Source organism: Amblyomma mixtum, chromosome 2 (genome assembly GCF_055824585.1).
Source record: "Amblyomma mixtum isolate Tamu chromosome 2, ASM5582458v1, whole genome shotgun sequence".
NCBI lineage: Eukaryota > Metazoa > Arthropoda > Arachnida > Ixodida > Ixodidae > Amblyomma > Amblyomma mixtum.
Window position 1 is genome coordinate 303,837,586 of NC_143013.1, and position 20,066 is coordinate 303,857,651.

The 20,066-nt window shown below is 46.1% G+C and overlaps 1 protein-coding gene across 1 annotated transcript in view; it reads right to left on the reverse strand.

Moving 5' to 3' along the window:
- The window catches only part of LOC149364753 (high affinity nerve growth factor receptor-like), a 124,096-nt gene that overhangs the window by 34,783 nt on the left and 69,247 nt on the right, over positions 1–20,066 (reverse strand). Inside the window, exons 2-3 of the mRNA XM_089574684.1 lie at positions 14,388–14,462; positions 6,587–6,658 (exon numbers count right to left, since the gene is read on the reverse strand). Of these exons, the coding sequence (XP_089430810.1) occupies positions 6,587–6,658; positions 14,388–14,462 (147 nt within the window). The remainder of the gene's footprint in view (positions 1–6,586; positions 6,659–14,387; positions 14,463–20,066) is intronic.

Below are 20,066 nucleotides of genomic sequence, written 5' to 3' on the forward strand. Positions count from 1 at the left end.
ACTGCGCATGCGTGGCGCAAGCCGGCGGTTTGTTTTCAATCAGTGGAGCGCGGAAGGGGGAGAGTGAAGAGAAGTTGGCATGCGCAGAGCAACCGTGTGAAAGCAGGCGGTTTCATCGATACGCACCAGGAAGAAGAGGAATCTTAGGTAAAAGTACATCAGACAACTGTCGTATGGCGGGTTTTAGATACTCGTTAGCGGCAGCCGTATTTCAAGACAGTTGGAAGTGCACCGATGCATATAACGTACGACGCAGGTAGTGAAGATGTGAATAGTTTTCGTTAATTATTTGAAAAAATTATAACAGCATTTCCCGGCATATGTTTCAGGGCAAAATCGAAACGGCAGCTACCAATTATGCAGTAGGCCTCCTATGAAGATCGCTGAATACCGAAGCTAACCGTAACTGAAAAACAATCAAATTTTCACTGGCGTACTGCTGCACTTGCAAGTGATGTAATGAATAAATGTTAGCAGTGATATATTACATGCGTCTGCGAATATGTGCGCAGATTTATCTTTCTTCGTCGTTAAAAGAATATTATCGTAATTTGCTTACGTTATTTTTTTCAGTAATAGGTTTTTCTTATCACGTCTACCAGCATTTGACGTTTATGCAAAGCGTGGACCAGAAACGGCTAAATGCCAGGAGTTCACAACCTTTATAAGATATCTCACTGTAGCTTTTGATTGCTTGCCCTCGCATTTTTTTGTGTATTTGTGGAAAATGCAAAATACAATGAAATGAACTGAGCTGTAATTACAGTGTGAAAGAATATCAGTTCTTAGAAATAAACAAGGGGCCCCCTGCTACGGCGTGCCATATAGTCGCTGCTTCATTTTCGGAGCGTACAAGTCAGTTGTTTATTAACTATTAACTATAATGGGTGTCAAATGCGTTTCGAAATCCAAACAGAACTCGCAAAAAATTGAGACTACCTCTTATGCACTATCTTACATTGACAGCGTTAATAACAAGCATTGTCACACGCTACCCATGCTTACATTTCGAGTACCGCTTAGCAATAAACTTCACAACACCAACTGGGCCTACGCCAGCGCTTTCAATAACGCGCATAAGTTCTGTTCCGAAGCATCTGTGATGGCACGACTAACAAATGAACCTCCAAGACCCGTGGCTTTTGCGTTGAACGGTCCAGGAGATGGGCAGCGCTTTTGGTCTATAGCAAGGTCATCATTTAGCGTACCATTTAGCACATTTGAAGCAGAGCTCTTGTTTTTTAATCGATTTTTTGGAAAGCTAATGCCATCATTTCATAAGATAATCATCATCATTCATCATCGTTGCCATCATCATCATTGTCAATAACAACAATGCTGTGGTCTTGATCAGCATCAGCATCTTCACACCTCAGAAGCCAAGTAGAGTCCATTGCGGCATAAAAGCTTCTTCCAGTGACGTCCGGTTTCTCCGGTTTTTGCAGGCCACTTTTACTGTTCAGAGATGCGTGTTTAATAAAGAAAAAGAGAGATAAAAGTCTAAGTGTACTGCATCGCGGTTAAACATAAATCCTAGAGATTAGAGGAATTATCAGTGTGGAGCTGACGTCAGAGCGGCTCCATTAAACGAGCTAGGGAGGCCGGCGAAAGGTTACCGCTCATCTTGGCGTGCATCTTTCTGTGCAAAAACTAGTCTTGCATGCATTTTTCTGGGGGGGGGGGGGGGGGGGGGGGGGGGGGGGGGGGGGGGGGGGGGTCGCCAGTGTCAGTTTTGTATAGCAGTGCTCGTCTACTCTCTGACCTTTTCTGAGCATCGCCCATAAATCCGTCTCTGAAGGTCATGTTTAAGGGCCGTCCCATCTACACTGCAGCTGAGAACGCGTAGAACTTTAAAAGACTTCGCTTCCGTTCAGAGCTAGTTCCGTTGATATTTCACTACGGATTTTATGTCATAACATGCGGTTCTCCGAGAGCCAGCTCATATCCTTGCCAAGACATCAAAGCAACCAGCGAACGTCGTAAAGTGAAGCGTAAACACGAGTTCAAAGCCAGAAACACGGCGCGTTTTTAAGCATCTATGGTGATACGCATTGTCAAGCATCATCATCATCACCAGCCTGACTACGCCCACTGCAGGACAAAGGCCTCTCCAATGTCTCTCCAATGAACCCTGTCCTTTGCGAGCTGCGGTCACCGTATCAAACTTCTTAATCTCATCCTCCCACCCAACTTTCTGCCGTCCCCTGCTACGCTTGCCTTCTCTTGAATTCCACTCCGTTTCTTTTTCAAGCATGCAGTATGCGAAAACGCCCGATTCGCTGCATTGTAGGCCTCCATTGATAGCTTCCGCTTAACTCAGTTGGACAGAAATTAAAGAAGTTAATTGATCAGACTTCTTTATGGTATAATTGATCCTGAGGCTAAGCGTATGCGTGCTGAGGTAACTAATTATAAACAAACTGTATCACATGCAGAAGACGAAAGGCACAGAAACGGAGAAGAGCACGAGCGCTATTGTTTCTCTTTCTGTATTTTTCGTCTTCTGCTGCGATATAATTTGTTCAGCAACCGTGCACCAACAAGTGAGGAGCTGAACTATATACAGCTAAGAATATTAGGCCAAACGCGAGAGACTGGGAACACGGGTTTAAGTACACTTCCGCTTCCAGCGCTAGCTCGGAGCGCTTGAAAAACTCTGAACACCACGTCGAGTCTTGCTCCAGAAAAAAGATGAGGACACTGCGTAAAATAAGGACGCTGAGGAAACTGAGGACACTGTTAAAACTGAGAAAATGTAGGATACTGAGGATAACTTCATCAAATATTTACTCTTAGTAGAAATAGTTTCTGTGCCTCCATCTGCTTATGTTGATGCTTATCCGAAAGCAAGAGACGCACTTATTGCTGAGAAAACTACATCTAAAAATGTTCCCCCACTCGAGAAAAAAAAGAGCAAAACACTGAGGCAGAGTATTAGTATCGAGCGTTAGCAATACCGAACGAATATTGCGTCATTAGCCATCGTCGCTGTATCCGGTACAAATTTTTCGTTATATTCGGACATCTACATTTTTTTAAGCAAACATATACAGCGCAAGAAGACAAATCGTTTGACATCACTTCTAACGTTTTACGTCAATTAGTTTGGTCGTAATGAACGTTTGAAGTTTCAAGAAGCCATGGTTTGGGGAACCAAAAGTCTTCGGTGCGAATCCCTATAATAATATGCTACGCTTTGATTCGACTAGAAATTTTATGCTCCGTAACGCGCTGAATCGTTTTATACCACTCTGAACATTCTACGTCTATTAAGTGGTGCACAATCTGTGTACCAACGGCGCCACTCACTGGTCCAACTTGAATGGCTCTGTGTTTCATACTAATGCTACCTCGAGTAATACGAGCGTTCGCGCTAACGCTCTGGAAATGAACGACTCGCATCCAGTTTGTCTGCAAAATCGACCGCTAGTGGCGACCCCTGTGCTTCATTTTTAGTTCTTCTCTTCGATACAGGTCAACTTCAGTTTGTGGTGAGTGCCCTTTTAAAATGTGGCAGGGCTGAATTTGTTGCTGGGAAATATTCGAGTGGAAGCACAGAGCCGCAGTTGCTGCTACACGCCACAGAGATAGATAGACGGACGGGTCAAAAGAGGAAAGACAGACACGTCGGCATGAAGTTGTGGAGACGAATCGTGGGCACCAGTCATCGTCAGGTCTCCACAAATATATTCGGCTGGACGCGCTCAGCCAGGCTGGGATGGAACAGCGCTGCGCCGGCCTTGCAGTTAAGCAGCCATGAAAATCCAGTCTGCGCGTGCTTGGCAGGCATACTGGGACAGTCGTCGTCTTCGGCTGCCGGACCACGATAGCACGCTACAAAGTTAAAGCACTCTGGCCTGTACCATCGCTCATAGTATATTATTATTCGGTTGCTTCAGTGTGGTAGCCGTATACATTAGAGTGATTGAGAAGGCAAGGGAAGGAAAAAGAGGTGCTCGTTTTGACGTACATGACGAAACCCAACATTGACCGAAACCAAGGAGATAGGGTATGTCCGTCTCAATGACCACCTTACGGTGGTCATCCAGGTAATTGGGTAACCAGCTACAGCCTTTCCCGATAAGCACCGACTGCTGCTGTGCCGCTTCAGCATCAAACATTTCATGCGCACCAGAATGTTCGCACGCCCCCTCCCCCCCTCTCCATGCATTCCAATTTTGTCCTTTCCTCCACTTCTCCGCATGCGAATGCCACAACACCTATTCGTTGGTGTATCTTTCTTCCCATTATCTGTTCTGCACGCCAGGCGTCTGGGGCAAGCCTCAGTTTATTTCTCTCTCTGTTTTTTTTATTACCCGAGCTATATGTTATAGAAAAGAATTCACGCGATCGATGCTACTTTTGTTTTAATTGCTGGTATTCTTGGGCTTTTATCTCTCTCTTTTTAAGCGCCGCTAATCTTTTCAGTCGGCACTTCACAGTGCCGACCACAAACACTGGCCCTGCCTTTTCGTTTTCATATTTATGCCTGACATCTCTCAATTTGCCTTTCTTCTGTGAGCTGCCGAAAGCTCGTTTTTCAGCTGTTTTCTTCCTTTTTATTTTTTTTTAGAGGCACGTGGTAAGGCCTTAAATCTTTTGCGAGCGAGTTCAGAACTGGGCCAACGTTTCTTTCTCTCACTTTTTTTTTCTTTGGGCAAGCAGGCGATAAGATTCAAGCAGTGGAATCTAATAAAAAAAAGATAAAGCAAAGCACGAAGAAATTAGTTCGTGCGGCTCAAGTTATCACGCCAGCGATAATGAGTAATTAACGCTAGCGCGCTGAGTGGGTTTAATTATGAGCTGCAAGCGAAGCTCCGAAACGTGGGAAGCCGTTACGGCGAAGCTCGGACGTCGACGACGCGACGGGGGCTCCTCCGGAAGGACCAACGTCGGACGCGTTTCCGCCATTTCGCGGTAACTTCCTCCTCGGTGCGAACGATAGGCGCTGTGGACACCCGATTCCTTCCGGCCTGGTCGGTTTCGCTGTCACGAGGACACAACGGCCGCCCTGTGCCTCTGTGCGTTCGTGCGTGTTTGTGCTGCTGGAAACTGCTGAGCTTAGGCAGCCGTTCCCAGGCATCCGCCATGTCGTAGTTGCGTTGCCGTCGCTTTATTGAGTCCCCGGCTGTTCCCAGTGGAAATAAAAGACGGCCGAGGTTGCCGCTGACGCGAGACGCAGCGTTAGCGATCGACTTTGTTCCCCGTGCTTTTCCCATTACATTCCCTCCAACCCTGACCCTCCTCCCTCTCTTTCTGACGAGAAGAAGACAGCCGAGTTAATGAAAACAACGGCCTCGACACAGCACGGAGGCGGCAGCAGAACGGGCCGTTCAATGTCGACCAAATGAAGGCGCTGTCGGAATTTTTTTTTTTTTTGCTTCAGCGGCGTTATTTTCAAGGTCGCGTAAGAATTGATGCTCGGCCCGAACGCGCGTGCTTTTCCGCTAGCTGTTTGAAGAGAAAGCGAATTGTTTTCGGGGAGAACACGTTTCGACGGAAAATGGGCATTCGGGAATAAGCCCCCCTTCACCCCTTTGTTCCCCCTTTTGTACCATCGCTAGCGGGAATAGGGGTGAGTGCCCAGTAGATTCAGCGGACCACGGCTGTAGGCCGCTCGTTTCGACTGACGCGCACGGGAGATATGCGACAACAGAAAGGGAAATATACGAGCGAAGGCGGGAGCTTTCGCGACGCCTCCCTGCGTTTTGTTAAAGTGAACGGGTTTCGAAAAAAGAACGCTTTGCAATTTGGTTGTGTCCTTTACACCGATTCGCGTAATAAACTCCGAGAAGCATATATACGGCCCGTGCTACAGGGAGGAAATCGGGTATATTTCTTACATGAAGGCTGACGTTCGACGCGAACGTCGCTGACAGGACACCCTTTATTTTCATTTTGGACTGAGCTAGATTGCCGAAAAAACAAGTAAAATGGCTAAGGGGTGAGCTCTGTTGTCCATTTCGTGTGTGAATTTCTTCGGAGCAGCGCCCTTGGTCGGTGACATTGCGAACTCGATGGGAGTTGCGCGGACACTTGAGACGTCGGGGATGTCGGGGAGCAACGGCCATGAAAGTGAACTGCAAGCCTTGTCGAGGGAGCCTGGCAGAATAACACGGAGGTGTCCGGCTATACGTCGCAACTGTCAAGGATGTAGCACATACGCAGTATATGTCTGGATTTAGCGCCAATATACGCTGCAGCCCGACCGTCTTTCTTCTTTAGGCCTCTTCTTCTTCCCAGGGCAGTTTTCTCAAATGCTGGATAGCATATAATAGTCTAGATTTTACAGAAACTGAATCACCAGTGGAATCTATTTTGGAAGTAAAAATAGTTTCTATGCCATGAATCATGACATAAAATCATTTTACGCAAGATTTTTTCTGAAAGCCGCAAAGAGAAAAAGATCTGTCAGAGAGCCGACTGCGATGGAAGCAAAACATTCGGTAAGTAATAAAATCGCCATTTGCTGTTGTTGAAGATGACTTCATGAACGAAAAGGAAAGGTTGTAATGATTTTTTTCCGAAGGAACTTTTACAGCAATAAATGAATTCAGCTTGAACAAGTCAGGGTGTTTTTACTTACATTTTCTGGATTCCTTGGTTGTGCTGGAAGGCTTTCGGAGAGACGTACTTGAGGCCGCACTTGTGAATAGTCCTGTTCGGGAAATGAAATCGTGCGATAAATTCAAGATCATCATTCGCCGGTGTTAGCGCTAGCACGCAGTATCACAAACTTAGCCGAAATAAATTTGTGGCATCGTTGTAGAAAACCAAACTACTGGAAGTTTTTCATTCGATGACATAATCACGGTCCACCCGCCCGCCGTGATTGTGTGAGCGGTGGCAAACCGTCCTTTTCGGTAAAAATGTGACGAATTCTAATCGACAGGTGGGAAGATAATTAAATCCGATTTACTCGCTGATAGATGCGTATTCTGCTTCTGGACTAATGACAATATAGCCGGAAAGAGCCGGATAATAAACTTTTATTGAAAAAGGTAATGGGATGGAGTCCTCCTCAGTGTCCCTTTAAGAGTTTAACGCTTTTTTTGTCCCGCAACATCTTCTATTATCATACTGCACACACGTCACGCGATGCTGTGCACTGCATTTATCATTTATATTCTTGATGATGGAATTTATATTTTAGCGGGGTGCACAGCTTTATCGCATATAAACTATTTAGTGGTCTTCTACATGAAAACAGGGTAAAAATGCCAGCAGATACAGTTGAACCTCGTTGTACCGGCGATTACTTCGTTATAGCCACAACTTCGTTATAGCCCATGTTGACCGGGCTTCCAAGGAGAATCGTCATTCCTTCGTTATATCTAGTATTTTGTTAAAACAAGGTTCAACTGTATTTTAATGCGCCTCAAGGCAAATGAAAGCCCCATCTTTATTTACATTCAGAGGTAATTAAAAAAAACTCCAATATTTAGTAAACGTGATTTTTTATTATAGAGTTTCCGAATATTGCTTTTAAGAAAAAGCGGTGCCACCGTCTATGCGCGTTCCTTAAAGGGCACTTCATCCGCCACAGGAATGCCGGAAAGACGGTGTTTCGTACTTGGCTTGGCTAGTGTGTGTTTTGTTTTATGGCACATAAGCGGCTAAGGCCACCATGGCCAAACGCAAGGTATAAAAAATTGTTTTGTGCAGGATTTTATACATATTAAAAAGAAAACGGTGGTGCAAACGACCTAAAATATCATTTCGTACCACCTAGAGAAGGTAAAGGGCAGAAAATTTTTTGAAGTGGCTAACGGCAATAACTTTAAAGAAGGTCAGGTAACCTTACAGGCCATCCTTTGCAAGGCAAGGATGTCGAGGCCCCCAAATGAAATAGACACATCAGCCTTCTTCTCATGAAGGCTTGGCTAGTGTTGGGCCGGAAACGTGGATTCTGCCTCGGAATCGGTAGGTGGTCTGCTCTGTGCGCAGGTTAAATTATTTCAACAGTGCCGTTTTTCACTCCTTCACTGGATTTCAAGTTCAATGTTAGGCTGGAATGGAAAATTTCACAGCATTTCTTCTACGTTTGCCTCGGAAAAAGTCGTACTGTTATGGCAGAAACCACGTTTCATGCCCAACGATATCCGAGCCAAATGCGAGACTTCACCTTCCCGGCATCCCTGCGTCTCTGTATGGCGTATGAAATGCGAAACCGCCAGCTTTTCCTCTATGTAATATTGATAAATTCTGTGCTTTTCTATGAGTCGGACTTTGTTAAACTTCTTATTGGCGTAAACAGTTAATTGAAAGAATTAACGTACAAAATTACCCACATAATTAAGAAATAAAGCCATCTCGTATGTCTCGGATAACTTTCAAGATTCACAGCTTTTATTCATGCAGAATGATCCATTATTTTACAAAAATTTTATTTCAGCTACGTAAAGCGTACAATATACAAATAAAGACAAGCAATCGCTCGGGCACTGCCGCTGTAGAGCGTCAAGAAATACGCATATAGATTGCGCAATAAAGGTACTTGTTTTCACTGGTGCTTTTATTCTCGGGCGCATCCTGGCACTAGTGTGAACGTGAGGGAGCCTGACGAAAGGCAAAGACAGTGAGAACGGAATATGCCTGAAACATAGTCACTATGACACCCATAACTGTTTGCATTGCAGCGAACGGCTTCTGCTCTGTGACGTAATACGCAAAGTACTAAGCCGCTGCACTTATTTACGTCATGCGCATACGTGAGAGATGTGGACACCCTGACAGTGTCATTAGTGAAACTCCAAATAGCAGTGCAGTGGCTCGACGGTAACTAGTATAATCGCTTTTGGAATCAAAAGCACATAGAAAAAGGTTCCAACATTTCACAGCGGTAATGCGTAATCTTTAGGAGTTCATGAGGAGTGCCGTGTTCTCGAGAAAGCATGAGAAGTTTTTTTTAATCTCTCTTAAATAGCGCTACAGCGCAGTTGCATCATGACCCCGCGTGTTAGCATTGCTTTGCTCTCCGTCGGTACGTTTAAGCAAGCATTGTGTGCCTAATGGTTACAGCTAAGACTTTTTCTGACTGCATGGTTGGTAGGAAACGTTACGGTTGGTCCTCGGTTACAACACCCGCCAACTAAAACCACATCGTGCTGTACGCTGTCGTTCCGAAGGTTGTTTCGTCAAGGTCAACTTTTCGAGTGGTGTAAAATGAAAGCTCTCTCGTCGGGCGAAACAGCGCTCCAAGGCGCAACAAAAATGAAAAAAAAAAAGACAATAAAGAAATTAAAGAGCCTAGATAAGCGAAGAAAAAAAAAGACAAGAGGGCTTGAGGTTAATCCGTGCGATCCGGACGACTGGCCCACTTCCATGGCGGGCTTAATGCTGGAGCTCGCTAACAAGCACAAGGATCTTCTACGTGGCGCGCCTTTCGAGCGCGGAGCGCTTACCCGAGGTATGCATTTTGTAGTTGGAAAGAAAGCTATAAGGATGTATTCTTTTTCCTTGGGATCAAGGAGCGGAAGCCGGCTCGCACGCCGACGTTTTGTTTTGTTTTTTTTTTCTCTAGGTAGCATCGCTGGATTTTCGGCGAAGCCGTAGAGGAACGCAAAAAAAAAACAATAGAAAACAAAAGAAAAGCAGCAATATTGACGGGAAGGAAAATAATGATAGGGCTGGGGAAAACAGTACAAAAGGAACACCGAAGCGAAGCTGCCGTCTGGGAGGCTTTTAAAGAGTATATACCCCCCCCCCCCCCCCCCCCCCCGTATAACAGGGACAAGCGGAACGGCGTTCAGGACGAGCGATTCATCAGCATGGACGCTGCCAGAGTGCATAAAATTGGGCGGCGAGAGCGGGAAGTTCACTGAGAGAACGAGCGAGTCGTAGCGGAGAAGATTTCACTGGCAGCTATAGGAGCAGCAGCGCACACCGCTTGTCGTAAAAGCAGGGAGGACGATGTCGACGACTATGGCGTCCTTCGGCTTTACAGCCGCTGAGCTCCGGCTGTTTGTCGCCGTTGACGTCGTCGTACGCGTCGGTATCTTCTAGGCCCTGCCTTTCCACCCACGACGCCGCGCGGCCGCCACCGCCGTCGTCGTTTTGCGTACGGATCGCACCAGCTTTCTTTTTTATTTTCAGCGGCCGCGTTACGGGCGAGCCCGTGTGGGTGCGCGGCTAATCCGTCGGCTTATTCTCAAAACTGAGGGACACGCCTGGCCTACTTCGAAGAAGATGGTATTATACCCGCTGCGCTCTTTTCTGTGTACTCGCTACAGTGCCCCACAGAGTTCGTAAACTCCTAAAAACGTCGTCTATACAACCTCGGCTTTATATACGCACCGCTCTGTTCTTATCAGTTTGAAAGGCTGGCTTTACCTAAGCAGCGCATTCTAGCCTGAAAGACGCCGTCTGGTGAAACCTAGCACTCTAGATACGAATGCGCCCATGGAAGTGAAATGGGAGTAAGTTGTCCTGTAGCGCCCTCTACCTTTTACACAAGGAACGACGCTAGAGAACAGCTTATTCCCTTGTTACTCCTTTCCGCTTAGCGTGCACTCCCGTTCTTTAATGAGAAGACATGGATGAAGGAGCCTGATTCTTGGGGGCGAGTTGACTGTCACGGATGATGGTCACCGTCTGGGCTTGGGCTCCGTAACGCTAACGCGCAGGGTTCCTTCGCTGCGGTAATCTTACGCAGTGCAAGATACGACGACGCTGCCTTTGCTTCTAATTATCGCAGGCAGTCTCCGTGACGGCATTTACGAGGAAGCACTACTGAAGAAACTTCCCGCGTAAGTACACAAATGATGTCATCGCGCAACTTCTTAGGCCCATTCGGAAGAACTGGATTTGCCATTAAAAATGAAAAAAAAAAAGTACAAATAGGGTCCCACTGACTGCCCCAACGTCGCGAACTCTGCTCTCCTGAGTTCATCAGAAAAACGATGAAAAGTACGTAAACAAGGGCTGCTTCATACTTAATGAAAGGAGCATTATCCTCACAGCATGCATCGTATTTGACGCTGAGAAATCGGCCTTGCAGCTTATCCAGACCGGAAGACACGCTTCTTTAGGCAAATTCAATCCTTTTTGTCTTTTTTATTGCGAAAGCAATATTAGTTGCACTTTCAGCCCGTCGCGTAGCGAGGCCGCTAGCTACCAATGACCTAATAATGACCTTAGCATATTGGATTGGATTGGATTGTATTACCGATGCATCACCACAAGTCTAACCACAAGCACCACCACCAGCTACACTACCAGCTGAACCATGGCGTAGCTACGGATATTGCTTTCGCAATTACCGGGCTTAACCAAGCTAAGCCACAGCCATTTTTTATTCTGTTCTTCACAGCTTACTTCTCTTGAGCGAATTCCGAGTTGCTGATGTCGTTCGTGATTCACAGTTTTCCCACGTTGACCCTTCTCCGCCTCGCTTAACACGCATGTTATTAGTTTTATCGTCCCGTATTCTCGCTTGACAAGCCGGTCGCGTACATAGCGCCCCACCCTTCGATAGAGCTTGCTTTGAAGCCTAAGTGTCGGCCTTGCATTGAAACGGCCAGGGCTGCCACTATGCTGAAGTGTCGTTTTGTACAAAAATGGGCCTTGGACCAGACGTCTATATTAACATACGGTCACCAATAAATTGTTTTCATATACCTACGAGCCGCTTCTATTATTTCATTGAAATTTGTATACTTTGCAAGAAGTGACACTCGAGTAACTGTGATACAAAAAATTTGGAAAAACGCGGGTTCGATCCCGGCCGCGACGGTCGAATTTCGATGGAGGCGAAATTCTAGAGGCCCGTGTACTGTGCGATGTCAGTACACGTTAAAGAACCCCAGGTGGTCGAAATTTCCGGAGCCCTTCACTACGGCGTCCCTCATTGCCTGAGTCGCTTTGTGACGTCAAACCCTCACAAACCAAACCTAAGCACAAAATTTGGTCCGTGACTTTAAATATTCGATGAAAATCGCTTGAAGTGGCAGAATCTCAATATCTCAGGGCTTCAGTTTTACCAACTTGCATCTCCTTCACAAAAACAGGCATTAAAATGTGACGAAATACAAAATCTACACCATTCAAATCGAGAGAAATTGATATCTTAATGAGGCACTGAGGTCAATACGATTCAGTTTTTGTTTACAATCAAATCTGATCCTCGATATCAAGCGCGCGAAGAAAACTACAAAAGAAGGAAGATAAAAAAAGTGCATATGCTGTTCCTTTAGCGCCCTTCACGTCGGTAACACGACCCAATTCGCCCAGCGTCGTGCCATTCTGAAGTTTTATTGTTTCAGCTTTGTTGTGGTTCTGTTTAGGGCTCATTTGGCAGCAAATGGTGTATTTATGGTTAAGAAATTTGGAGTTGAAAAATTCACAGGGACACCTAATTACAATATTTGTTGGCAAGGCGATAGCATTATAAGCTATTGATGCCTTTACCGGGAGTGGCGTCACCTCCGGTCTTGTGACACAGCTTCCTACCAGCCAATCAAATTTATTCAGTTGGGTGACTTCGCTTCCCTCCTGCCAATAGGAATTATCCGGTCTGGTGAAGTCAGCGAACTAATTTTATAACCGAGGACATATTTTTCCCCCGATGAGACTTTTAATGATATCGAGTTAAATTGGAATAATTTTTTTTCTTGCACTCGAGTTAAACCCCTGGACTTGATTACGACGTCGAGAGAATTATGGTCTTCGTGAGCGTTGCCTTGAAGTGAATAGCGGTGTACTCTATAGCATATAGTCTGTAACCCGCGAACAAAAAAGTACTTCGCTTCATCGCAGTTTTCTCGAGAAAACGACCTCCAGCGGTGGTATCTGTTTCATTTTATGGCCTTTACTAGCTTATGAAAGCTCCGTTTTGCGGGTAAAGTAGCCTTCTTTTGTCCTTATAACGACGTAAAATACAGGTCTGCTCATTCAGTGCTTTAGGTACGATATATTTAGCGTTGTGCCAATGTGTCACGTGCGCAAAACATTTCCCGGAACACACATAGCGGACGAAATAAAATATTCACAGGGACACCTCCTTTTGTAATGTGTTGGCAATGAGAAAAATTAGCAGCTGTTGGCGCCTTTACCGGAAGTGACGCCACTTCCGGTCTGGTGGCATCACTCCTGTCTTGTGATGCCACTTCTCTCTGGCCAATGGGAATGCTCCTATTTTTGACGTCACTTCTCTCCAGCCAATGGGAATGCTCCGGTCTGGCGACGTCACTTACCTCCACGCGTTGGGCGAATTTTATGACCGACGTGGAATTAATCAAGTCTGATTTGTGGGGCCGCCCATAACAATTGTCCGCATTTAAAAGCTCTCTCAGAACATTATATAATGCCGATGTCTCTTCTCGTTACGCAGCTACGATGATATAAACATAAACTTCGAAAATATTCAGTGAAATTATCTGATTATCGACAAATTATCGCGCACGCACATAAAAACAGCCTTCGCGCCGTTCAAGGGGCGACGACATGCCATAGATAACTTTAATACCAGCTTTCAATTACAAGCCTGCTTGCGTCACATGGCTGCGAATGACAGACTGTCGACAGCGCTCACGCCCCAACTAGCCACATGTTTCCTTTTGATTATTCTCACCTGGCTGACATACCCTAATATACTGCGACAGCGATGCCATTTCTCAAAGTGTCCTGTGCAGCTATCACTGCAATACAAGCCATAGGTCGAAATTCGGCTTTCAGCAGTAAGTGTGAACTTCTTTACCCCTTTATACTTTTTACACCCATGCACCTTTCTATACAGCCCCACAACTTACTTTATACCGTCCTTCACACCTTGCACCTCCTTTTACACCTTTACATCTTTACTTTCGCTTCTTTTAAAATGCAACACGTATCTCTGGAATTGTGACTGCGGCGGAAATTCGGCAACATTGTTACAGGGCCATTTGAAAAACCAAAATGTGCAGCATAAGAACCGAAATAATTACCTCATTTATTAAAAAAAAAGGCATCGGTCTGGTTTCGAAGGACGCAGAAGCTGAAGCCTAAAAAGTCTTCAGTAGTTAAGTTTGATTGTTAAGTGATCGCCATCTGTGCGATGGTCAGCGACACCAGACGAAACTATCACCAAGGCGTTGGCACGTAACGAATCAAACTGAAGTGCGTACACATTTATTAGTGCTGTCATTGAAACTGTCTTGGTGCTTATCTTAGCACAGGACTGCGAAAAACATTCCGAGATCATGTGTTCGCTGCGGAGCGAGCATATTGTAGGCAACACAATTCTGCCGATTAGCCAAGCGGACCTCCTTCATTTCTCAAACAAACAATTTATTCAGTAAAACTTCATTTCCTGTTTTGCCTCGCTCGATGTATAATTGAACGTAAAACATGGAATGATTATTTAGTGCTTCCTGAAAAAAAAAAACGCGCGCACAAGCGATTCTACTCACAGTGTCTTCAAGGAGGGGTACCACTGCAGTTGAGTCTCGTTGAGCTCCACGAAGTTTATCTGGTTCTCGATGCTTCTGCAAAAACGAACAGAACACAAAGCGTGAAACTGATTGAGTGAAACTCAAGACGACGACATAACGCATGCACACCTCGCCGCACACTCTACTCAAGTAATCTCAAATCACAAAGTCGGCCGGCAAACCCTTGAGCCCCAAAACGGAGAAAGCATTATTCGCAGATCCATGGAGCGTAAGCACAATTAGGTAGCGTAGCTGTCGATGGATAATAAGGCAGGATCTATGGTGCGTGCAGTGAGAAGCTGGTGCGATTTCCTCTGCTAGGCAGAGACTCGTAGCCAAACGCTTCACTAATTGCATTGCATTATTAATCATTTAAGCTTACATGACTTGTACGTACAATGGGACGGAAGCAACGCGGAAAGGACACTTGATTGCTGAAGCAGGAAGCCATCAGCCATTTCACAAAAGTTGCTTAATTGCTTTAGAGATAGGGTGTCTTGTTAATTATTTATTTCCGATAAAAAAGGCACGAATCGCCATTGCACGCAAGTACGCTTCTGAAGCCCGCGAGAGGAGGCTGGAGAAGTGACGTTGGCGGGGTTCAGAGGACAAAGGGTGGGTTTTACAGCGAAGAAGGAATTCAGCAGGCTTGTAATAAACAAGGTGATATGACGAATGCCATATGTGCTACAGGAAGGAGAAAAATCTGCATCCTGGCTGATAAACCTGCACACATGTGCGGTGACCCTCGGCGTTGTGCGTATTGAGCGTGGGCATTTTGCACAGTAGCGCCCGATCCGCGTTGCACTTCCTAGTGAAATGGCTCGATCTTTAAAACAATTGTCACCAATGATAGGATGGTGTCTCTTTCATGCTCCGACATTGCTCGACACAACCCGCGGTTCCCCCTATCGTAATAAGGAAGTAATTACTCATTGTCATACACCAAAGCGATGCGGTATGCGGCTACAAAGGAAAGCTAGCTGAAACGCTAGCTTTCCTAGCTTTCATTTGTAGTCGTATGGCTGCGTTTGGGAGGATGTTAATGAGTAATTACTCCCTTATTACAAATCAACTTTACCTTGAGGGATTCCCCAAAACATTTCATCAGCACTGTTCCCGCTTCAAATTATTGATTAATTCTCTCTCGCCTTGCCGTAAGCTAGCAGCCTTGGTTAGTTTATCTGGCAGAGAGACTGCTCCGTTGAAGCGATGGTCCCGGGTTCAGACCCCAGACCAGGACAAATTTTGCTTCTGCTACAAAATTTGTGTAGGAGCTGTATAGCTTTCCTTTGCAGCCGTTCATCTGCGCTCGGGTAGGTGCCAGTGAATAATTGCTCCTTTATTACAAATCTACGCCACCTTGGGGGATTCCCCTAAACATCTGACTGGTTCCCCTTTTCACATTGTTGCCACGTACTACGTCCTCCCGTGATCTGGTCATCGAGAGCGGTAGATGCAGTCAATACGAGTGCAGCTGTTTGATTGCATGTGTTGATATCACTTAATCACATATTTTTCAATGCCTCCAAAAGCACAAGAGGAGCGGAGGTTTCCAGAAAGTGGGAACGACATGTCCTCATCGCTTCGAAACGTGCCGAAGGCAGGGGCCTTGCGCCCTGGGAGCCCAGTTAGGCTGGCACCTGGTCGCGTGCAGTCGGTTACTCTGACCGCGATGGTGCGCAGAAAGCTTCCATAAGTATACACAGCTACGCATGCCTGTGTGTGACATACAACGCTTTTTAAAAGTAATACCCATCCGCATGGCGCATCAAACAGTGCCCACCCATTGCAGTGTGCAAGCGCAAGGTATAATGTACCGCACGCGTTTCCTATCGTCCGCAGCCTCTCATAACCTTTGCACGAGGCCCTTTCCGGGTCGATTCGTCCCTAGCGCCCCAGAAGAGCCCGCAGATTTCTCAGGAGCGTGCGCTGACGTATATTGAACGAGGTTCGAGGCCGCCAGCGCGGTGCTCCGTGCAGCGCGTGCGGCACACAGCAAATCGAGCGATACCGTCCGATTTCTTTCCGAACTGTTTGGCTAGCTTCTCTGCGTGGCTGCCTACGTGCTCCGTTATGACGGCGAAGCCGATCCTCAAGGAAGCGAAAGTGTGCACAGCTTGTGTGTTTCATGGCGTGGAAGAGACCGGTGTGTTTCCTGCAGCGATATCACGTTCAACGTACTGAAACGCCAACAAATTGCTTCACAACTATGTCCTAGTTTGTGTAATGGCCAGAGCCGTCATTAGTTAGGTGGGAGAGCTTACTTAATTGTTAGCGGAAGGATTATAAGGGAAGAAACAGGCCAGATGCTTCTCCTCCATGGGCGTCAAACATAAAATGCGCGCAGCATTACAGCTCGACGGAGCTAGGAAAAATGCCCATAGTTGTACAGGTGAGGTATCTGACACACCCGGCATGTTTCCAAGGTGCTAGGAGATGTCGCATCGCAACATTGCAAAAGCGGATTTTACTGAGAACAATGGAATGAACAGCCCTTCAATGAATGATTTAGTAGTACCCGAGTTGTGCTTGGACCTTGCAGCTTGAAAACAAATAGCCATGGACGAAGCCTGGGATTTCATTGAAGAAAACTATGGCGAGGATAATCAGGCAGATGTTGAAGCTCATTAGTTTTAACAACCCCCCCCCCCCCCCCCCCCCCCCCTTCTAAGCCGTACTTATGTTCGCGACACTTACGTATACAAACACAAGAACAAGCTTACAAATGTGTGCAACCGCACTCTTGTACGCCGGAGGGTAACCTATTCTTATTATTGGCTCATACGGAGCCGCATGCGAAAGGAAAGATAGAATGGAAAGAGGAAAAAGCCGTTTCTGTCCGGTGAGAGCATTGGAGGCGTTACCCTGCAACCCCAAAAACCCTGTTTTTTTTATCAGGCTTCTCGGGGTTGGGAAGCTGGTTTCGATCGATAATTAAGCTTTGTGAACTGGTGTCGAGTACAAATATTGGTAGAACACTCACTGAAACCATGAACACTTATTTTTGTAAGGAGAAACTTATACATACTCAAATTGTAACATAGTTAAAGTACCACGCTGAAACTTGAGAAGGCTGCTAGAAGCCGGCATTGAAATATTTAAACGGAGCTCATTTTAAAGAAGTATTTCACACATAACTGAGAAAATAAAACAGAATGAATGGCCCTTTACCTCATCGCTAAGGTCTTTATTATTTATTTATGTTACATCGCACCGAAGGGCTATATAATCTTAGCAGTACTCCGATCCCTGAAGCCCTGACGCCTACATATTAATGAATCTGTTAGACGTGAGCTGGAGCCTAGGATACGCATAAAAGGTACGAACTACAAACGTAATATTCACTGCGTTTTAGGCCTTCTTCATATGCATCACAATCTGAGACGAACTGTCGCGAAGCTGTGGGCTGCTCTTCGCGAGCTGACAGACGTTGTCAGCGATAGTAGACCACTCGATTCGTTCTTCTTCCGAGCTCGCGTCAGCGATACAATTGATCGACGATAGGCCCTGCAGCCGCAGGGATGTCAACTCGAGCACCGCGTCAGCACTGGTTCTCAGCCGACCTTAGCTTCGCCTCAATTTTTGTGGCTGCCGCAGTTTATTTGCACGCAGAGCGGACCTAACCTAGTTACTTGTAAGGGCTGTTTGGGGACGCTGTCCAGGGACGTTGTCGCTGTCGCCCGGGGCCCTATTACCAGCTTCGATGGCGTACTGTGCTGAGCGAGTGCTACTCTTGCGAGCGAGGCCCCGAGGCGTCAACCTCTGGGTGACGGATATGCACCAGGACACAACTTGTCGGCATCGTCACCGAGATCGGCGCTTAGCGCTTGCGCCTCGATACGACTGGCTGCATTTATAGCTAGCCAACTTCGATTACCTCTTTTTCCCCCTCATAATGGGCCCGCGGGCCTGACTAACCTGCCATGTTTGTTCGGGGCAGCAGCTGCTATGTGATCCTCTTTATAGATTGACCTTGGTATATTACTGTATAGTACACTTTTTGTTTTATTTGCATGCGGTTGAGAGATTGAGGCGGTTGTTGGCTACAGGTGCAGTAGCCTTTCGTTAATTCAGCTGGCAAGTGCTGCATCGTACCGACGCATTCAATAATAACTAAAGAAAAGAATAGCTTGCCTAATATGCGCGAACAAAGTTGCCCTGTAAATGTCAGCCGATAAACTCTCACGAGAACAATGTATAGGAAATCACTGGAGTGATCAGAGAGGTCGGGGAGGGAAAGAAAAAGTAGGAAAACATATTCGCGTACACCATTTCGCAACTTGCGCGGATGTAGAAGTCAGCCTGGAGTTGTCGGAGGCTCGCACTGCAAAGCGTTGCTTTCAGATCGGGACCGATCGATGGCAGCAATCAAAGGGCCAGATTGCGAGGAGTACGCGTTTAACTGATGTCGTGGAAATTACCCAGAAAGGCGGGTGAACATTCTCCGAGAAAAAGGAGCAGGTTCTCATCACTGCGAGACGAGCGGAGGCGGTTTTTGAAGATCGATTCAGTTCGTAACTCCTTTACCTGAGACAGCGACAAAAGATACCCCATGTGCCTCGGCTGTTAGGAACCTCGAGAAGGACTCTTAGGGAGTAGCGGCTGAGTGCCGCAAGTGGTCTGCGCTCAAACTCCTCAGCATGTTGCCAATGGATGTGTACTCAGCTTTCAGCAAGTTACGTTAGACAGAGCTCATTTGAAATTGGTAACAACAAGAACAAAAAAAAGGTAAGACCAGCACAGAATGTTACTGGTCGCATAACGTTGAGATTAGTAAACAAATGCTAACATTTGTCGTCTCCTTTCCGGAAAGCCGAAAATTTTAAAATTCAGAAAGGACTACAAATTTCAGCCAACTATGTTAAAAAGATTTTCCACAAACTGATTTTAGTTTAATGCGCGTTTTCCATCTTTTTATTCCGCACACAGCTTCAGTAGACTTCCGGTAGATGCTCAGCACGTCTGGTAATTCGGACGCGGCCGTTGGTTCCAATCTCATTGAGATCCGCAACGCTTGGTATCCGCAACCTTCGCATGACAACAAATTGCTGTGACGTCACAGCAAAATGCTGCGGCGTCAGAGGACCTGGGTAAATACGTGCTCAAATCATGCCCTGCCTCTATTTTTCTGTATTTTCTTTTGCTTTTAAGAGTGATGATTAAGCAAAGACAAGTTTAAAACGCTCCTTTCTCTACATATCTCCTCTTCTCCTCTCCTCCCCTCCAATCACCCCGAACTATTCCTAACTTAAACCTCGCATTCCTTGGCGCATATACCCGACCGCAGTTCCATGGAACGCGCCTTTTATGGGCGAGATGCATGCGTTGAACAGCCGTAAAGTTGTCCGTTCAGAATGCGCAATAAAGACGAAAGTAGGCTCCATATATTAATCGCGAAGCCTTAGCAAAAGAAATTAATATGCCCACATCAAGTATATCCTTGAGAAACTTGGGCAGAAATGGCGCCTTGAGTAGGATTACCAAGAAAACAACAAACTAACACTGGTGAAGCCCGTTCTGGAAGAACGGAAATCATGTGCACGCCGGGAGTGTGCACATGATTTCTTAGAGGTAGTTTCACCATGGCGCTACCATGGTGAAAAGCCACCCTTCAAACTATGGAGGAAGGAAAGTTTAGAGTTGCTGTCTGAGCTG